This window comes from Capricornis sumatraensis, chromosome 2, assembly GCF_032405125.1.
Source record: "Capricornis sumatraensis isolate serow.1 chromosome 2, serow.2, whole genome shotgun sequence".
NCBI lineage: Eukaryota > Metazoa > Chordata > Mammalia > Artiodactyla > Bovidae > Capricornis > Capricornis sumatraensis.
Window position 1 is genome coordinate 51,676,599 of NC_091070.1, and position 22,051 is coordinate 51,698,649.

The 22,051-nt window shown below is 40.2% G+C and overlaps 1 protein-coding gene across 1 annotated transcript in view; it reads right to left on the minus strand.

The window, feature by feature from the left end:
• Positions 1-22,051, minus strand: part of MYO1E (myosin IE) — a 214,168-nt gene that overhangs the window by 102,557 nt on the left and 89,560 nt on the right. Inside the window, exons 2-4 of the mRNA XM_068963676.1 lie at positions 18,898-19,041; positions 5,853-5,942; positions 2,669-2,763 (exon numbers count right to left, since the gene is read on the minus strand). Coding sequence (XP_068819777.1) covers positions 2,669-2,763; positions 5,853-5,942; positions 18,898-19,041 — 329 coding nt within the window. The remainder of the gene's footprint in view (positions 1-2,668; positions 2,764-5,852; positions 5,943-18,897; positions 19,042-22,051) is intronic.

Genomic DNA, 22,051 nt, shown 5'->3' on the forward strand with positions numbered 1-22,051 from the left:
TGTGGATTGCTTATTTATTATTTAGTTGTGATACTGGTACTGGGGCTAAATTAGAAAATATTTTGAGATACATATGGAAATATTTGGAGATAAAATATCATGAAGTCTGTATCTTAAAATGCCTCAGTGTTTTATAGTTTTGACTTTGGAGCCATGTAAATAGTTTAAACAATTTTAAAACAAAATTAAAATGAAAAATTTAAACTTCTAAAATCCAAAATGAAATACAGGAACCTGACTGTAGGTCAAATTGGCATGTTAATGACACAGAAAAGTATTATGTTAAATGACTTTTAAAATCCCATATTTTGACTGTACATCCTAAGGACATAAAAGAAAAAAGAAATTTAAAAGTGAAATAGTATTGCTACAAATAATGTTGGTATTGTTATCTTAGAGCATTAATAGAATTATTTATTTGCTTTACCCCATTATTTACTGTGCAATATATCTTTTGTAAATATACACTTATTTAAGTATAAGTATATACTTAATTATTTATAATTTTATGCACAGACATAGTATAGCACAAACAATTCTAACAATATCATCAGGAACCAAGGTTTTCAGAATAAGAGAAATGGCATTCAAATATAAAATCCAAATAAATAAAAACTCTATAATCTTACAAATGAACTGGACATTATCAGTGTGAATTGATGTTTCATATTTTTATTAAAAAGTTCATATTCCTTGCTTTTGTCCTCTGAAAAGAACAAGAAGCACCATTAACACACAGCAGTGAGCACTCTTCATTAGTAGATTGATGGTCTCTAAATACTGTTTCCCATTCAAATGAGCCAGGGCTTTCTGATGAAATGGCTGAACCTAAGGCTTGGCAGAAAACGTACAAGATAAGCCTGGAACATCTTCTACAAGAAAACTATCAAAGACCACTGGAGTCGTATCAAAGGGACAAAGGAGCCGATACGAAAGACTCTCACAAGCCAAAGTTAGGACTATTTGAACCTAAAAGAAAAACTGCAATGTAGTTAAACAGGTACGGTATTTAAAACCCACCAATACAGAATGAGACTTAAAACAAAAACATTATACTTTGGGAGGCTGCTAGGGCATCAACTTATTGCTTCAAAAATTAGTAAATAAAAATAACAAGTCAAGCTTTTTATCCAATTTTCCCATCTAGATTGTATTTTATTATAAACAAATGAAAACTCCAATTAATAAAGTAATTTAGAAGGAATACAATTAGAAAATTATTTTCCAAACATTAATTAAATGATTGTGAAATGAGAATTTATAATGGACGGACTCAATGGAAATCTGAACATCACAAAAAGTTGGCCAAACAGGCATTAAGTGCAAGGCATCAGTGATGGAGCATTCTTGCTACAAAATTGAAACTGAACCTAATCAAGCTTTCAAAGCCTGTCAATTTACAGGAAATATAGGGGACAGTGCAAAGTCATGGGATACAACTAGCTATTACCAGGTGGCAGAAAATTCTACAGGACAAATCTTTTTCTTTAACAAATAAACACCAAGAAAACAAAAAGAATAAGAGAGAGGTATTAACGATTATAAGACCTGAGAGACATACAGCTAAGTATGAAACATGAGCCTTTGAAACCCAAGTAAAAACAAATCAACTGTAAAAAAAAAAAAAAAAAGAAGAATTTATAAGACAATCGTGGAATTGGAATACCAATAATATTAGATCATAGTGAAGGAATTACTCATTTTTTTTCAGTTGTGATAAGAATGGTCTTTTAGAGGTATACCCTGAATTATTGACAAATGAAATTATTTTCTACCTAGGATTGAATCAAGTGGGGGCAGAATGGGAGGACTAGGTAAAACAGGGTTGGCCATATATTAATAAATGTACAAAGTAGATGACAGATAAACAGGGCTTATTATAACACTTTTCGTAATTTTGTGTATGCTTGTAAATTACAAATAGGATTTTTTCCTTTAATTTTCATTTAAAAAATTAAGAATTAAAAAATTAAAGCACTAAAAAGATGAACAAAAATAACAAAATGTTAACAAATGGCAAGTTCTAAGTGATGGAAAAATGGATTGCTTGTGTTTTCTGTATGTTTGAAAATGTTTGTAACAGTAAACAAGACTGTAAAAGCAGCAAAGACTCAGAGCTGGGTCAGGTTAAAAGGATTGCGAAATATAGCTGTGGATGCCTAATGCTGGCTTTGACCAGTAAAGCCTTCAGAAAATTAAAAGCAAATAACAACAACAACAAAAAACAAAAACAAAAAAGTTCAAACTTGAAATATTAAGGAAAAAGGACCTAGGAAAAAAGGACTCTAGCTGACAAAACAGTGACACATGCTTACTATACTTGTAACATAAAGGATCTCCAATCCAGAGTAAAACCACAATACAATCCCAAATGGGAGGGGAAGTGTCTTGAGATTTTTATTTCCAGGCCTGATGACAATCAGAGAAAGAACCATGTGCCCTTAATGCTTCAAGTGACATGGGTACAAAAAGCAACCTCATGGAAGCCCGAAGCTTTATGATCTGAAGTTATAAAAGACACCAAGGCAAAGTTAACAGGCTACTTGTTACTCAGACACATTAACCAGACTCTGAAATGAGCAACTATTACAAAAGCACTGCTGCTGACAGCATCCTATGCACAGCATGGTCTTGGGTTCCCTGGACCCAAAACTGCTCTTTTCCATACCTGATGATGACACACTGGTTCTCTCTGTCAATTATCATATTTCTGTACATATTATCTGCAAGAGCATAGATATGCGGTGGGTTCTCATACTGTGCCTAGAAAAGCAAAACAAAACAAAACCACGGTCAGACAAAAGCAACACATTTCTTCTCTTCCTTTGGAAATGAACATGCCACTGTATAGTCCCCGTCTTAAAGGCTGCGTAATACAAGAATCATAAAGTTGCTAAGGTCCTGAGGAGGTACCCTTAACACAATGAAGATGGAAGGAATTTGGAAGGACTTTTCTGTAGGCCTATGAGTGATTCAGCCTTCAGACATGACCCACGGTCTTCAGGTACTCCAACACCACGCCCTTCTACCCGCAGCACGCCTCTGCAGGCCACATTCCATTTGTAAAGGTCTCTGAAAGGTATTTGGGCAACAGGTCTTAGGAGAGGCCTACTAAAAACCTGGATCTGACCTGTACTAAATCAGAATTTCTACATTATTTTTGTTTTCCCTAAGAGGCAAGTTGGAGATCTTGGGACCCTAGAGGAAACTGAGACTATTAGAATAAAAGGAAAAAACCTTATTTTCCATAAGAAGAAGGCAGGAGGTGTGGTTCTTTAGAGGGATAAACAGGATTGACCAGTTTGCTCCATCTCAACATGGAAAAACAAAAATTCCTAGCGCACCAAGACAGTGGGTTTGTACTTGAGTCTCATGAGATATCTGAGCTATGCATAATATAAATCCACCAGTAAATTCACTGTGTCAGGACGACTTCAGCCCTGCTTTCTTCCGTTTCTTGGCACCACTTCTACCACTCCCACCAAAGTCACTAAAAAGAAAAACACTTCATATGGTGGAAAGCTGGAGAGAGAACACCGCTTAAATTTAAGACTGTGTAACATAGGAGAGTGAGAAGAAAGTCACATCCAGAGTGAGAAGACATTTAGACTCTGTCTTCCCTTCTCTGGTCCCCATCTCTACAGGGGGATAACAAGGTCCACGGTATCCACGTCTCAAGGTAGCTGAGACAACGCACAGGAAAGTAATTAGCAAAGGTTAGTGAAACACAGAGGTAAAGTAGAATGTACTGCACCCCAACTTTGAGTCTTATTATACAACTTACTATATCATAAGGGGCCTGCCCCAGAAATGGCCACTCATCGCAAGCTCTGGCGGATCAGAGCTGAGCGACGAGGAGGAGGGGTGACTGTTTTGATGTCTGCACCCAAGTTAAGCACCGATGTATGCAGTGCCCGTGGCTCCCTATGTGTGAATAGGGGCCCCAGGAGGGAAACTGCTCAGTGAGGTCTAAAACTCATTCCTGAGACTGTTGAGCTGGATAATTCTATCTAGGGACAAAAATATGTCATTCCTGCCTTCATTTCACAGTCAAGGGATGGGACTGCAGGATGCTCATTCACGATTACATTTAATACCTCTCTGGAAATAGAGGAAAAGGAAAGAGAACATGGGAATTCCCTGCCAGTCCACTGGTTAAGACTCTGCATTTACTGCCAGGGACACAGGTTCAATGCCTGGTCAGGGAACTAAGACCTCACATGCCACATGGCATAGCCAAAAATAAAAATCAAAAATGGAAATAGAGTGGAGTGAAAGCTGTGAGCAGTAGAGGGAAAGGAGTGGGCAAGTCATTGCCCAGTAAGGCCTCAAAGCCATTTAACTAGTTATACTTGGCCTCTATGTATCACTATTTTTCCAACTGGTTTCTCATCTCTGGGCTCATGGTATTTTTCAACTACTGATGAGAATTATCCCTGGAGGAGGGCATGGCAACCCACTCCATCATTCTTGCCTGGAGAATCCCTTAGACAGAGCAGCCTGGTGGGCTATGGTTCACAGGGTCGCAAAGAGCCAGACACAACTGAAGCAACTGAGCATGCATGATGAAAACTGTAGGGTAGCCATTTCCTCTACCTGATTCTGCCCTTGCCTGAAAACCCCTGAAAGTCACTGAGACCTGACTTCCGTTCCTAGCTCCAACACTCAACAGATTCAATTACTTCACCTCTATGAGCCTCCGTTTCCTCATCTGTGAAATAGGCACACATAGTAATACACAGCCAGCATCCAGGGCTGCTTTATTACTGTTGCAAACATAAACATAGGACCTGGCACTAAGTAAATACCAATTTTGCAACATTCTGTTGCCATCAGCAGTTAAAAATAAATATATTTTTTAAAATTCTAGAGCATTTCTTTAGAAAGAACTCTTCAAAAGATGAATGGTCTAAAAGGGACTCATGTGAGAACGCTTTTCAGAGAACTGGAAAGAAACAGCACGAACACACAGCGCTTCCATCCACCCTGCCTTGGCTGTCATTGCAGACTCCAAGCCAGCTCCGTCCCGGCTGCCCCAGGGCCCTCCCGATCAGGGCGCCAGGGCAGGGCCCAGCCGCTGCCGACAGTGTTTCCCTTGTGCTGGGCTCCCATAAAGGCAGCATTATCAAAGGTCTTTCGCGTGGCAGCCTCCTTCGGCTCCAGCTACCAGCACCATTCATCTGGCAACAATGGGGTGGGCTCTTGCTCTGGGTAAATTGCCTTCCACTTCAACTGATGAATTTGTGTGGGCTCCCTTTTGTTTGTTTTCCAGGGGTCAGGATTAATGAACGCTCTTGTGCTTCTGCTGCAAAGGAAAGAGGGAAGGAAAAAGACGTAGAGATGGGGAGGCCTGGGGAAGTGATGAGCCAGAGAATGAAACATATGAATTAGGATTACAGATTCTATTTTTATGTCACAACTGAAATGGCTACGGAGCTGGGTCTGAATGAAATAAAAAAAGATTTGCTTTCCATGTTCCAGTCATAGCCACGGTTTCAGTGATTTGGAGAGAATGGTTCCCATTGCCCAATTTATATTTTTTATCGATTACTGAATTTTTTACTCTTTAGAGTTTTGTGACATACGTGGAAGGAGGAAGATGCCTGAAGCTGTAAGTCCTACATTCCATTAAACTAACATTGTATATAATGTTCCAATATTAATAGTCCTATGCCTTTTTTGAGCTGTACTCTAAAGAGCAGCACATCATTTAAAAAATCAAACAATGTCACCTATTTAAGCTCCCCAATAAATAATTTATATAAGAAAATGCAAATATATGGCCAACTTCAATTGCCCATACATCATAAAAGCCCCAAACACTGCAGTAATTTATGTGGCATGTAACTTACCGCTCCTTGGTACATTTCAATTTCCTTTTCCCCAAAATATGGCATCTGTTTGAAAGGGTTGACTGAGATTAATACGGATCCTATATATGTCTGAATTTAAATCCAGTTAAGGTCTATCATTAATCTTCACAGTTACACATTTTTCGAATTAAGCAACCAGATGTTATCAAGAATTCATAATGACTGTCCCAATGAAAAGCTCATGGGCTTGTTTTCTAAAAGATTACAAATAAAGACAAAAGCAATTACCAAGTAGTTCCGGTTTTGTTCTTCAGGAAGAGTAATGAACTTAATTACCAAGGTGTTACAAAAATAAATCATTACTTTAAGTGAATTGAAACACATTCTCTCAAGACTGGTGACATGCATGGCTAGGGATAAAAAACCAAATGATCAAGGACTAAAAAGAGCAAATATTTTTTCCTTGGTATCTCTTAGGTATACTGAGAACATATTCATTTATTTGTTTAATAAACAGAGGTATATAAGATGAACTGCACAGTCCTGCTCTTCAGAAGCCATGGAGAACTGAGTTGTATCCATAAGTAGAATTCACAGCAGAAAATTACAAATGCATATAGATCAAGTTTTGGAGAAGGAACCTGGAGAAGGCAACCCACTCCAGTCTTCTTGCCTGGAAACTTCCAAGGACAGAAGAGTCTGATGGACTATAGTCCATAGAGGTACAGTTCACGTGTCCAAGAATCGGACACAACTGAGCATCTGAGCATAGACCAGGTTTAGGGAAGAAGGTGTTATTTATGTATGGGAAATTCTCAAAGGCCCCTCAGAAGAAAACGCATTACTTATGTCCCCAAAATGAAGTGCTATTATAACATACAAAATATTTCCATTTATCATATAACAACCAACTAGTTTGAATTGGATGTCTACAACTTGCCAGCAACTGTTACGTATGCTGGGCATGTACAGCGGTGGACAAAACAGAGAGAACTGATGTAAAAATACCATTAAAAAATGCAAACATCAACAAAAAACAAACCATATACAATACTCAAAATTGTTTCTTTTAATCAATGACTTCTAAATGTTTAGAAATTTTGCAGTTAAGAGTGTAAAGCTGGGACTTCCCTGGTGGTCCAGTGGTTAAGACTCTGCCTCATAATGCAGGGAATGCAGGTTTGATCTCTGAAAGCTGTGAGATTTCCTTCCCCAAAGGGACATTTATATATTAGGACCTGAGTGTCAAATAGAGCAACACAATGAAGTTTGATCAGATTACCAAGCTCCCTATGCCCAGTTCTATTCTATTCTGGCCTTGGGCAAGTCTCATCTCTGAGTGGTGGTGATTAGATGATGGGGTAAATAGAACCTACTTGATAGGTTTTGTTATGAGAATTAAGCAATACAGTATCAAATGCTCAGCACAATGTCTGATATGTAGTAGAGGCAGTTTCCTTAATTCATATACTTCAAGATGCTCACCGTGTCACCTCTGAGAAGCAGTGTTAGTATTACTGAACACAAATGAGTCAAGTGTGGAATGGATCATATAATATTTAAAACATAATATTTATACATGAAGGGAAGAATGGGGAATGATTTGGCTGCAATTTTGCTTGCTTTTTCACTAAACAGAAAGATTTTCAGATTCAAAAGGGCTGGACGTGAAATAGTGGGTTGGTCAAAAAGTTCCTTCAGCCAATCCAGTGGCAGTAGAGAAGATAGGTCCCTTTGCACAGCACACCCAGAGGCACCCTGCACCATTCAGGCACAGGGGCAGACCGTGGCACTGAAAGAAAACGCAGATGAGGCGGTGAATAACTGAAAATCACTCCAGAATTATGGAAGAAGGGCCAAGAGAAAACGTGGTTCCAAGTGCCAAAGTCAGAGGAGGCCAACAACAGATTAGAAGCCGACATTTTTGAGGTAAGATTTAGAGCAGGTTTATTGTTAGATTTAATAAGCAGGTCATCAGTGTGTGTGGTGTTGCAGCCAAGACTCAACAAGTGTTGATAAAAACAAACACTGATAGAACACATACATGTACAGATGGCATCAATCTAAGTTCCTGATGACAACCTTGATACTATTTTAATCCTATTTTACTAGGAGGAAACTGAGGCAAGAGAAATTTTCAATACTCAGAAAATACAGCATTGCTATACTCACATTCATTTCAGAAGAGGGAGATGTCTACGCCTACATCTGGAGAACGGGTGCTTCTTCCTTAGCTGTAAAGGGACTACTATGAAGGCCACCTGAATGAACTGATCATTGCACTCAGAGAATAAAGAGCTGCTAGAGGGGGACTAGCAAGAGTATACTCATTGAAAAAGACCTTGATGCTGGGAAAGACTGAGGGCAGAAGAGAAGGGGGCAACAGACAATGAGAGGGTTGGATCAGATTACCAAGCTCCCTATGCCCAGTTCATTGGGAGATAGTGAAAGACTGGGAAGCTTGATATTCTGCAGTCCATGGGTTCGTAAAGAGTCAGACACAACTTAGTGACTGAACAATAGCGAGAAGACTTACTTGATTGTCCAGTGGTTAAGACTTTGCCTTCCAATGCAGTGGGTGCAGGTTCCATCCCTGGTTGGGGAGCTAAGAACCCACATGCCTTATGGCCAAAAAACCAACACAATAAACAGAAGCAGTATTGTAACAAACTCAATAAAGACTTTAAAAATGGTCCACATTAAAAAAAAAATCTTAAAAAAAAAAACAAAACAAAAAAACAGTTGCTAGAGGACCTGAGCAATAGCAGCAAATTTGGAAAACTCAGCAGTGGCCATAGGACTGAAAAAAGTCAGTTTTTATTCCAATCCCTAAGAAAGGCAATGCCAAAGGATGCTCAAACTACCGCACAACTGCACTCATCTCATGCTAGCAAAGTAATGCTCAAAATTCTCCAAGCCAGGCTTCAACAGTATGTGAACCGTGAACTTCCAGATGTTCAAGTTGGTTTTAGAAAAGGCAGAGGAACCAGAGATCAAATTGCCAACATCCTCTGGATCATCAAAAGAGCAAGAGAGTTCCAGAAAAACATCTACTTCTGCTTTATTGACTATGCAAAAGCCTTTGACTATGTGGATCACAATAAGCTGTGGAAAATTCTGAAAGAGATGGGAATACCAGACCACCTAACCTGCCTCTTGAGAAACCTATATGCAGGTCAGGAAGCAACAGTTAGACCTGAACATGGAACAACAGACTGATTCCAAATAGGAAAAGGAATACATCAAGGCTGTATATTGTCACTCTGCTTATTTACCTTATATGCAGAGTACATTATGAGAAACGCTGGGCTGGAGGAAGCACAAGCTGGAATCAAGATTGCCAGGAGAAATATCAATAACCTCAGATATGCAGATGACACCACCCTTATGGCAGAAAGTGAAGAAGAACTAAAGAGCCTCTTGATGAAAGTGAAAGTGGAGAGTGAAAAAGTTGGCTTAAAGCTCAACACTCAGAAAACTAAGATCATGACATCTGGTCCCATCACTTCATGGCAAATACATGGGGAAACAGTGGAAACAGTGGCTGACTTTATTTCTGAGGTCTCCAAAATCACTGCAGATGGTGACTGCAGCCATGAAATTAAAAGACACTTACTCCTTGGAAGAAAAGTTATGACCAACCTAGACAGCCTATTAAAAAGCAGAAACATTATTTTACCAGTAAAGGTCTGTCTATGTATGGATGTAAGAGTTGGACTGTAAAGAAAGCTGAGAGCGGAAGAATTGATGCTTTTAAACTGTGGTGTTGAGAAGACTCTTGAGAGTCCCTTGGACTGCAAAGAGATCCAACGAGTTCATCCTAAAGGAAATCAGTCCTGAATGTTCATTGGAAGGACTGATGTTGAAGCTAAAACTCCAATACTCTGGCCACTTGATGTGAAGAACTGACTCATTTGAAAAGACCCTGATGCTCCGAAAGATTGAAGGCGAGAAGAGAGAGGGATGACAGAGGATGAGATGGTTGGATGGCATCACCGATTCAATGGACATGAGTTTGAGTAAACTCTGGAAGTCGGTGACAGACAGGGAGGCCTGGTGTGCTGCAGTCTATGGGGTCACAGAGTCAGACATGACTGAGCAACTGAACTGAACTGAACCCAACCTTGGTTCTCCAATAAATAAATCTGGATTGGGTTAACATAAGAACTCCTATAGGAGGCAACATTTTTTTTTTTTTTTTACTGTTAATAATCTGCTATGTTGCTATGTAAAAAGACAAAGTCTTGATTTTCACTAAGGAGTCTTTATAAATTCTGGCAAGGAGTTGTTCAGAGAAAAAAAAACTTTTGGAGTATTCTAGGCCAATCATGAATCAGTCGTGAATCAGATTGGAAGAAGGATCTCAGTAGGGCTTCTCATGGGAAGTATTATTTGAGGGGGGACTCCTGAAAAGCAAAGTTTGGTTTGAAATGGATAATGTAGCTCCTACCTATGCTAAGTAGCCACAAATTTACTTAAAGTAGAATGGAGACAAGAGAATTTGATTTGGAATTTAAAGGAAACAAACATATTTTTCCCACCTGCCCTGGGTCTGCAGACACCTCAGCTACTTTCAAGAGGGCACAGGTCTTCTACTGGGTTGGGCCACTTTCCAGATAAGTCCAATACTCACTCCCACTGCTTGCTGCATAATTCAGGTGTGCCTTTGGAAAAAGCTGTTTCATCACTGTTTCTACCCACATAACTTTTAACTAGAAAGGTGTGGCCCAAGGCTAACTTTCAAATTGTATGTAGATATACAAGGCTATGATTTTTAAAAAAAGGAAATAAAATAAATGCCATCTTATCATTGCCAACAGAATACGCAAGACAGAAGAGAGCCAACAGATCTTTAATTGACTGGCTCCCAAATGTCTGTCCATGGATCCATAAGCTTTCATTGATCCGCAACAAGAATGACAAAAAGAGAAAGAGAGCCCTCAATTTTTCATAAAGTCCAATTTTTTCAGTATAAAAGCCATCCTTTACTCTTAAACTATTTCCTTTCTATTTTGGGGGTGTTGAAACAGTCTTTCTTTTATGAAATGTGATGGTAGCGCTGCTTCTATAAATTTGTTTTTAATGGTCTTATAAGGAAAAGTTTAACTTTTTTTCTATTTAAAATAGCTCATACTCTATTTTATTTTTTAAACTTTAAACTTTTTATTTTGTTTCGGGGTATAGCCGATTAACAATGTTGTGGTAATTTCAGGTAAACAATGAAGGTACTCAGCCATACACATACATGTACCGATTCTCTCCCAAGCTCCCCTCCTATCCAGGCTGGCCCATAACACTGAGTAGAGTACCATGTGCTATACAACAGGTCCTTGTTGGCTATTCATTTTGAATATAGGAGTCTGTATATGACCTTCCCAAACTCCCTAACTATCCCTTCCCCCTGGCAACCATAAGTTTGTTTTCTAAGTCTCTGAGTTTCTTTCTGTTTTGTAACAAGAGTTTAACTTTTTTAAAAAACATTTTAATAGCCAGTGAATTCCCTCTAACTGCCCACACTGATCTAGTCAACCTCCCTGGATTCAACACTGAGGTGGCGCAGGGAGGTGAGGTGACGTGTGAAGTCACATATGTGGAAATGATGGAACTTGAGCCCCTGGCTCTGGCCATCAGACCCACATTCATCTCACTGTGCGACATTCCCCCCCAACCCCAACATGAACTGACAGCAAAGGGCTAAACCTCACTTGGAACAAGGGTGCTGCTTTGAGCTCTGGTTGGTTCTGGCACAAGTGTCTCAAGTCCTAATTGAAGGGTTGAAAATGCCAAGCACACTTGAGTGTGGTCTTTGAGGAAAAACAAGTTTGGAGAAAGCTGGACCCAATGAGGCCATCGTGCTTTGTTCAAGAACTATTTTTGTCAGCCCACTGGCTGTAAGTGATGTCTCACCAAGCAGAGAGCGAACACAATAAGGTTTCCCTCCTATATTTTAGAACTGAAATTGTAAGAAGGGTGGCAACACTTCAGAAAATAGACAGGAAATGAAACCTTCCTGGTCTTAGGATAAATAACTGAAAAAATGGATTTTCCTTGGTTGACAATGCTCACATTCTCTAAGCAGATTTTTTTTCTACTGTGGAACAAAGAAATGTGCAGTCAGCTTGAATGCATTAACCATTGATCATTCCAAATACTGACCTTCAGCACAAGACAATGTGCTGCTATTAGATGCAGAGGAGGTCAAATGAACAATATTATAACTTAATCTAAAATTGAATCTCTTCTTGTCTTCACTATTGAGCTTAGAAGAGAGGGAGGGGAAACTCATTTACAATACCAATGGGACCCTATCATAATAATATTCCCTTGGCATTAAACTGATTTATCTCCTATTAGAGGAAAAGATTTGCAGTTAGACCCTTGGCATTATTTCATAAACATCCAAAAGAGCCACCAAGCTTCCTCAAAGCTGAAAGCTGCTCTGTGCTATTGCTGGAAAGCACACTGATGTCAAATTTCTCATATACTGAGTGGGCAGAGATTTCTACAACAGAAAGTCTATTAGTGGTCAACTAACTCATTTCCTTGGTAGAACACATGATTAGTCAGTCATTGATTCAAAGACATTAATTCAAAGACTGGGAATCAGCCCCCTCGGTGTGAGTCATTTTAGAATTCTGCTGTCTGAATATAAAAAGCAAGTCTTCATAGTCAACAAATTTTCAACAAACACTTAATATAATGCATCATGCCAAAAATGATGTGGGAAAGAAATAAATAATGCAGGATGGTGACATTTTTTAGCTAAAATTAACAAGAAGGCACATGCATATATACACATGTCTTGTTGTTTGGTCCACCAGGGAAGCCCATACATGTCTATATGTGATCAAACTGGTTAATTAAGAATATATTAAAAATATATTAGGTTAATAGGAGCAAACCTTATATGGTGGGATTCCAAGGGATTTTACTGTTCTCCTTTCTAGTTAACTGCATTTTGTAATCATTTAAAATGAACATTTATTGCTTTAAAGTGGTTTTTAAACTTTAGTTTTTAAAAGAGAAGTAAAGGACACAATCCCTGTTCTTAAGGAATTTCTAGTGTTTTAGAGGTAAATGACCATACAGGGAAAAGCAAGTCTGTCTGGGTTGATGATGGACTGCTGCTGATAACCATTTTTTTCTTTTCTAACCCAGATAATCAAAAACCATGTCTACATAAATAATGAGCCCATGTTCTAAGAACATTCCAATAAATAATGAGTTCAACTACATTCATTGGAAATTAGCCTTTTATGGGCTTGTCAATAAACCTATCCGCCCTTTAAAAGTTTCTATGGTAAAATGCATCTGAATGTCCAAAAAGCAACTTTATAATTGAGTTTTGGAACATAATTCAGAAATATGACAGAACTTGTACACTTGCCTTAATGTATGATAATAATAACTAACACTAATCATGTATTTACTGCATTTGTTATTTCAATTCACCCTAAACAGCCTCATGTAGGAGCTTTTATCATCACTTCCATTTTGCAGGTCAGGAAACCAAGGAACACAGATCACAAAACTTGTATAAGATCACCAAGCTCATGCAGATTAAGGCTCAAAACCAGGTTGTCCAGATTCATCCCAACTCTTTCTGGTCCATCATCAGCCAGTTTCCATGGGTCTTGCACACAAAAGTTATTAAAAACCTTTTAATGATAAGCCTAGATAAAGTGAGCAAATTTCAACTTTTTTACCAAATAAAATGAAAACTTACAACTGCACACAACTGCTTCCATACAATTAAAGGAAGCTCTGCACAGGTATCCAGGAGTCAGCAAATGTTCCCTGTAAAGGATCAGAGATTAATTAGTTCAGGCTTTGTGGATCACAGAGTCTGTTGCAAATACTCAAGTCTGCCACTGTAGCATAAAAGCAGTGGCAGACAATAAGTAAGTTCAGTTCAGTCGCTCAGTCGTGTCCGACTCTTTGCGACCATGACAGCACGCCAGGCCTCCCTGTCCATCACCAACTCCTGGAGTTCACTCAGACTCAGGTCCATCGAGTCCGTGATGCCATCCAGCCATCTCATCCTCTGTCGTCCCCTTCTCCTCCGGTCCCCAATCCCACCCAGCATCAGAGTCTTTTCCAATGAGTCAACTCTTCCCATGAGGTGGCCAAAGTACTGGAGCTTCAGCTTTAGCATCATTCCTTCCAAAGAAATCCCAGGGCTGATCTCCTTCAGAAAGGACTGGTTGGATCTCCTTGCAGTCCAAGGGACTCTCAAGAGTCTTCTCCAACACCACAGTTCAAAAGCATCAATTCTTCGGCATTCAGCCTTCTTCACAGTCCAACTCTCACATCCATACATGACTACTGGAAACCATAGCCTTGACTAGACGGATCTTAGTCGGCAAAGTGATGTCTCTGCTTTGGAATATGCTATCTAGGTTGGTCATAACTTTCCTTCCAAGGAGTAAGTGTCTTTTAATTTCATGGCTGCAATCACGATCTGCAGTGATTTTGGAGCCCAAAAAAATAAAGTCTGACACTGTTTCCACTGCTTCTCCATCTATTTCCCATGAAGTGATGGGACCAGATGCCATGATCTTCATTTTCTGAATGTTGAGCTTTAAGCCAACTTTTTCACTCTCTTCTTTTACTTTCATCAAGAGGCTTTTTAGTTCCTCTTCACTTTCTGCCACAAGGGTGCTATCATCTGCATATCTGAGGTTATTGATATTTCTCCCAGAAATCTTGATTCCAGCTTATGTTTTTTCCAGTCCAGCATTTCTCATGATGTACTCTGCATATAAGTTAAATAAGCAGGGTGACGATATACAGCCTTGACGTACTCCTCTTCCTATTTGGAACCAGTCTGTTGTTCCATGTCCAGTTCTAACTGGTGCTTCCTGGCTTGCATATAGGTTTCTCCAGAGGCAGGTTAGGTGGTCTGGTATTCCCATCTCTTTCAGAATTTTCCACAGTTGATTGTGATCCACACAGTCAAAGCCTTTGGCATAGTCAATAAAGCAGAAGTAGATGTTTTTCTGGAACTCTCTTGCTTTTTCCATGATCCAGCGGATGTTGGCAATTTGATCTCTGGTTCCTCTGCCTTTTCGAAAACCAGCTTGAACATCTGGAAGTTCACGGTTCACGTATTGCTGAAGCCTAGCTTGGAGAATTTTGAGCATTACTTTGCTAGCATGAGATGAGTGCAGTTGTGCGGTAGTTTGAGCATTCTTTGGCATTCTTTCCTTGGGATTGGAATGAAAACTGACCTTTTCCAGTCCTGTGGCCACTGCTGAGTTTTCCAAATTTGCTGGCATATTGAGTGCAGCACTCTCACAGCATCATCTTTCAGAATTTGAAATAGCTTACCTGGAATTCCGTCACCTCCACTAGCTTTGTTTGTAGTGATACTTTCTAAGGCCCACTTGACTTCACATTCCAAGATGTCCGGCTCTAGATGAGTGACCACACCATCGTGATTATCCGGGTCGTGAAGATCCTTTTTGTACAGTTCTTCTGTGTATTCTTGCCATCTCTTCTTAATATCTTCTGCTTCTGTTAGGTCCATACCATTTCTGTCCTTTATCGAGCCCATCTTTGCATGAAATGTTCCCTTGATATCTCTAATTATCTTGAAGAGATCTCTAGTCTTTCCCATTCTGTTGTTTTCCTCTATTTCTTTGCATTAATCGCTAAAGAAGGCTTTCTCATCTCTTCTTGCTATTCTTTGGAACTCTGCCTTCAGATGCTTATATCTTTCCTTTTCTCCTTTGCTTTTGGCTTCTCTTCTTTTCACAACTATTTGTAAGCCCTCCCCAGACAGCCATTTTGCTTTTTTGCATTTCTTTTCCATGGGGATGGTCTTGATCCCTGTCTCCTGTACAATGTCACGAACCTCATTCCATAGTTCATCAGGCACTCTATCTATCAGATCTAAAATCTAAATCTATTTCTAAAATAAATCTATTTCTCACTTCCACTGTATAATCATAAGGGATTTGATTTAGGTCATACCTAAATGGTCTAGCGGTTTTCCCTACTTTCTTCAATTTAAGTCTGAATTTGGCAATAAGGATTTCATGATCTGAGCCATAGTCAGCTCCTGGTCTTGTTTTTGTTGCCAGTATAGAGCTTCTCCATCTTTGGCTGCAAAGAATACAATCAATCTGATTTTGGTGTTGACCATCTGGTGATGTCTATGTGTAGAGTCTTCTCTTTTGTTGTTGGAAGAGGGTGTTTGCTATGACCAGTGCATTATCTTGGCAAAACTCTATTAGTCTTTGCCCTGCTTCATTCCGCATTCCAAGGCCAAATTTGCCTGTTACTCCAGGTGTTTCTTGACTTCCTACTTTTGCATTCCAGTCCCCTATAATGAAAAGGATATCTTTTTTGGGTGTTAGTTCTAAAAGGTCTTGTAGGTCTTCATAGAACTGTTCAACTTCAGCTTGTTCAGCGTTACTGGTTGGGGCATAGACTTGGATTACTGTGATATTGAATGGTTTGCCTTGGAAACGAATAGAGATCATTCTGTCATTTTTGAGATTGCATCCAAGTACTACATTTCAGACTATTTTGTTGACCATGATGGCTACTCCATTTCTTCTGAGGGATTCCTGCCTGCAGTAGTAGATATAATGGTCATCTGAGTTAAATTCACCCATTCCAGTCCATTTTAGTTCACGGATTCCTAGAATGTCAATGTTCACTCTTGCCATCTCGTTTGACCACTTCCAATTTGCCTTGATTCATGGACCTGACATTCCAGGTTCCTATGCAATATTCCTCTTTACAGCATCGGACCTTGCTTCTATCACCAGTCACATCCACAGCTGGGTATTGTTTTTGCTTTGGCTCCATCCCTTCATTCTTTCTGGAGTTATTTCTCCACTGATCTCCAGTAGCATATTGGGCACCTACTGACCTGGGGAGTACCTCTTTCAGTATCCTATCATTTTGTCTTTCCATACTGTTCATGGGGTTCTCAAGGCAAGAATACTGAAGTGGTTTGCCATTCCCTTCTCCAGTGGACCACATTCTGTCAGATCTCTCCACCATGACCTGCCCGTCTTGGGTTGCCCCACGGGCATGGCTTAGTTTCATTGAGTTAGACAAGGCTGTGGTCCTAGTGTGATTAGATTGACTAGATTTCTGTGAGTATGGTTTCAGTGTGTCTGCCCTCTGATAACCTCTTGCAACACCTACCATTTTACTTGGGTTTCAAAACAACCAGCATAGCTGCATTCCAATAAAATCCTGTGATAGGTGGGGTTTTGTCTGTAGGCAGTGAGGTTCCACACTTGATCAAGATGCTATTATAATGTGCTTAATGAATCCAACTATATCTATTAATACTTAAAAGCAGGGGTTTAGGGATTTAACTACCCAGATAATTGGAAAAATTTCCTATGGTAAACAAGAAACAGCACCATATTGGTTAGAAATATACAAGTACCTTGGAATAATGTTTATTAGCATAAATACCTGGTAAGTTGAGCTCCTTCCTCATCAATGATGGAAATGATGCAAAACTACTGCTGCATATTTACGGGTACTTTTATCTAAGAGTAAGAGGAGCGGTGTAAATAATACACAGAAGCTATGGATGTGAAGACTTTACCTCCTCGAGGTTTAGAGGTTAAAAACTAAAAGTGTATGTTACAATGGTTGCAAAGACTCCACTTTTAATGGCCATCCAGAACACCACACCCTCAGAAGACACCAACAGCATCACCACCAAGAGCCATCAAGAGCATAAACTTTCTGGTACTACTCTACAGATTTTCACAGACCCCTGCTGGTCTATGACCAACCCTACAATAATTATACTAAAGTAACTTTACATAGTTGCACCAAACAGAACTCCTGAATCCTGTAGGAACTTAAGCAACTATCATAGCTCTCTCTGAAGTTTATAATGAAGTCAACACATTTGAATCAAATTTCCGTTCTGAATGCTTTCCAGTCCTACCCAAAACGGCATCTGGCAAGCCAAGACTGAAACATATAGCACAACTCAAGAATGTCAGACATTGTCAGTAATTGATCTTCACGACTCTTATTTCTTTTAGTAAAACATAAGAATGCAGAAAAACAGGCAAAATGGCATATTTTTTGCATGAGGCAATCTTTTTTAAACCTTTTAAGTCTGGACTTATCAGTCTCTGCTTTGCAATTAGGGAACACTACCGATAGAATTCTGCAGATCAGGACATTCTTTAGGAAGAGCGCAGGTTTTAGACACCATGTGCCTGGCTAGAGCACATCAAAGGTACGGAGCCACGGACTGAAATAGAGAATACTGGCTTCATCTTTTTGTTTTCCCCGCACAGTGTGGCATTTGGGGTCTGAGTTCCCTGACCAAGGATTGAACCTGTGCTCCCTGCAGTGGAAGCACAGAGTCGTAACCACTAGATCTCCAGGGAACTCCTTGGCTGCATCATGATTTTGATGCAGGAACAAACTTTAAACTAAAAACACCAGGAAAGTCTTTAGCTCCATAGCACTGAAACACATAATTACCATATGTAAAACAGACAGCTAGTGGGAAGTTGCTATAAAACACAGAGAACTCAACCCAGTGCTCTGTGACAACATAGAAGGATGGAGTGGGGGGAGGGGGAGAGGGCGGTTCAAGAGGGAGGTGTGTTAGTCACTCAGTCATGTCCAGCTCTTTGTAACTCCATGGACTGTAGCCCACCACGCCCCTCTGTCAATGGGATTCTCCAGGCAAGAATTCTGGAGTTCCCTTCTCCAGGGATCTTCCCAACTGAGGGACTGAACCTGGTCTCCTGCACTGCAGGCAGATTCTTTATCATCTGAGCCACAAGTGAAGCCAAGAGGGAGGGGATATATGTACACTTGTGGCTGATTCAGGCTATTGTATGGTAGAAACAGACACAAAATTATAAAGCAAATGTCCTCTAAAAATAAATTAAAATAGGAAAAACAACTTTAGCACCATCTTTGGCCTTCCCGTAACCTGAATTAAGAAACAAAAAGTACACATTCTGAAATAGTGAAAATGATTTGAACACATAAGCATCAGTTTGGAATTTCAGATGGTCTCTTACTTAGATGTCATCTTAACTAAGATGACACGTCCAAGGAAACCAGTAAAGGATACAAAAATGTAGTCATCCATGTATCTCTTCTTTAGATTCTCCACGATAGCATTCTCTGTGATCTTGGAGAGCAAGACCATGTCATCCACACCACTGTGCTTGACATTGTGGCTCTGCCAGTGGTACCGGTAGGCTCCTTTGCTTCCCTGCAAACGGAACACACACAATTATGAGGATGGTTTATTTTTCTCCTGGAGGGAAAAAATAATTATCACTAAGTTCCCAAATATTCCTTATATCAAATAAGAACACGCAAAGCAAACAAATATCTTGCTATCTAGATTCAGATTTCAGCTTTGCCACCTAAATGAAGTGGGGAAAAGTGATCTAAGCTTTTGTGTCACTTAAGCTTTTCTTTTTAAAAAAAAGGGAAAAATAAGACCCAGTTCACAGAGTTGTTGTAAGGATTAAATAAAACAACATGTAAAGCACCATGCACTATCCAGAGAACGGCACAGTAAATGATCAATAGGCTTGGATAATTCCTTCAAGCTTACTGTTTTGTAGAACTGACTGACAAATAAGCAATGAAACAGAAACATTCCAGACTTGTTTTGCAAATTATATGACAGAACTCAGAAGTGGAAAGAATACATATCTCACAATAGTTACATCATGTGATCATAATTTCTCAAGCCATCTGAATTGCTTTCCATCCATAAACTTATCACTGTTGATGCAACATTAATTTTCCACATTCAAAGATCGGCCTTCCCAGGTAGCTCAGTGGATGAAGAATCTGCCTGCAATGCAGGAGACACAAGAGATGCAGGTTCGATCCCTGGGTCAGGAAGATCTTCTGAAGAAGGGCATGGCAAACCACTCCAGTATTCTTGCCTGGAGAATCCCATGGACAGAGGAGCCTGGTGGGCTACAGTCCATAGGGTTGCAAAGAGTCGGACACAACTGAAGTAACTGAGCATACACACACACATTCAAAAGATAAGCTACATTTTGATGACTGATTATACATGGAAATGGACCAGATGGTCTAAACATGAACACAGAATGTTCATGTTATGTCCCATGCTATGGACAGAAGAACCTCATCTGATCCCATGGCCTTCTTGGCTAGGTAGAGCCCTTGTCTGCTTACTGGATTTACAACTTAACACCAGGGGTGGCTCTGAGCACCAGATAGGATTTCCTATCACTTGGCATTTCTGTTATGGGATCCCCATGTGTTGGGCTATGTGCTATGCCCTGGGGTTAAGGGCAGATGGGTACATCATGGTGGCTGCACTCGGACACTAGATATCCACCAAATTATTCAAAATTTGTGAGTCAGCAACAGTCAATATGTAAACATGTGCAAAATGGGTGTTCCAGGAGTGGGTGGAGAGTCCTTTGCCCCAGGAGAGAGAGAAATCACTTCCTGGAGAAAGTGCCATGAGAAATGAATCTATAATATTTTGAATTTCCCAGACAAGACGAGACAAAGAAGGATGTTCATTATAATCTACACTCACAGGCAATTAAAAAAGCCAATGCATATGAAATAATGACAAATAACACATGACAAGTTATTGGAAGGCTCTTTCTTCCCTTGGAGTTCTCCGCACTCTCTACTGGAGATGTCACACACTGGACCAGGATGGTGGGCACTGAACTGAACAAGACCGGCTCCTCTCCCTCCTCAGGAATTCACTTTTGGGGGGAAGTTTACTTTTGTGGGAGGGAGTCTGAATAAAGAAGAAAAAAATTTCTGAACGAGGGAGTCTAGAAAGGCCACCTGTCAAATGTCAAAACTAGGATGAGAAAAGGCAATAGGCTCTTTGAGAGAAGGGGGAGGTGGAAGGAAACAAGATAGGTAACAGTTTAAATTTCCCTTTAAAAAACTACATAATGTTTTCTCTGCTGGAGATATGGGCCCTTTGATAACAGCAAATTCTAAGAGTTTCTGGGAAAGCAATTATTATAAATCCAGCCAAGGAAGTGGCCATGATGGGAAAAGCATAGCGCCATGGGTTCAAGCTCCAAAAAGGGGTTTGGGAAGGCTTGCCACCCATGCTGCCTTGCAGAGGGAAACCATTACATGATATATTTGACTTTCTCAGAATCATATGCAGCATCAGTTCTACAAAATTACCTCAGGCCTCACCACTCTCTTTCCTCTTGTGGCAAAACAAAAGCACTGGCCACAGGGTGACTCACTGGATCTCAGTCGAAGGTCCACAGTCTATTTCCAACCAGATAGAGGCTCCTGGAGACTCCGCGGCCCTCCCTCCTTTTCCAGCTTGAATATTCTTTCTGGACACCTGCAAAACTTACTATGCAGAGAAAACTAAGCTCCTGGAGTAACTAACCAGTATGTATGTTTCTTTTCAACACCAACAATTATCCATGTACTTAAAAGATGGCCAAAATGTTGTTTTCTCTCTAAAAATAGCAGCAGAGTTGAACAAAACAGGAGGGCTACTAATAAGTTGTAGATGTTAAATAACGTCTACCAAGGGCAAGAAACGGAGGAGTTCTATGTCACAGTGTATGTGTTTGTACTGATCCACAGAAATGCCTTCTCAATGTGACCCAAGTCCGTCTTGGAGTCCAATCTGTCTTTTCTCTCTCTCTCACTGCACAGTGATCCATTACTGTCTGTCTCAACTCAAAGGCAGTGTCCTCTTTCTACTGGCAGTTACTCCCCAGTACAACAGAACTCCTTGTACGGAGTTTCAAATATTCCTCCACACAAAAAAAGTTCCCCTGGCTGGTTCTCCAGACTTCTATCTGCAAGAGGATAAGGAGCCAATAGAATGACTGACAGTTACTATTAGCAAGGCAGTGAGCCATTCGATTTGAGAGCAACACTAAGAGCGAGAGGGAGCAATCGGAGCTTTTGGGGGGAAGGCTGACCTGCCCAGAGTGCCAAGGGCAAGGTCAGAACCCACGCATGGGGAAATAAAAGCTGGGAGAGGGCTGGGCTAGGCAGTTCTAGCAGAGGGTGAGAACTGGATCAGGGAGCCTGGAAACCAAACAGGGATGCACAGGCTTCCAGTCCAGCCCAGGGAAGCTTTCTGTTTTCCTGCAGGGGACCATAAACTTTGATCACACAGTGACTTTCCCAGAGGCCTTCCTTGGAACACAGTTACTGACAGCGAGTAAGTGGGGAACAGAGTGGGAAGTGGTTGTCATCTTACAACCCTGGACAATATCCTT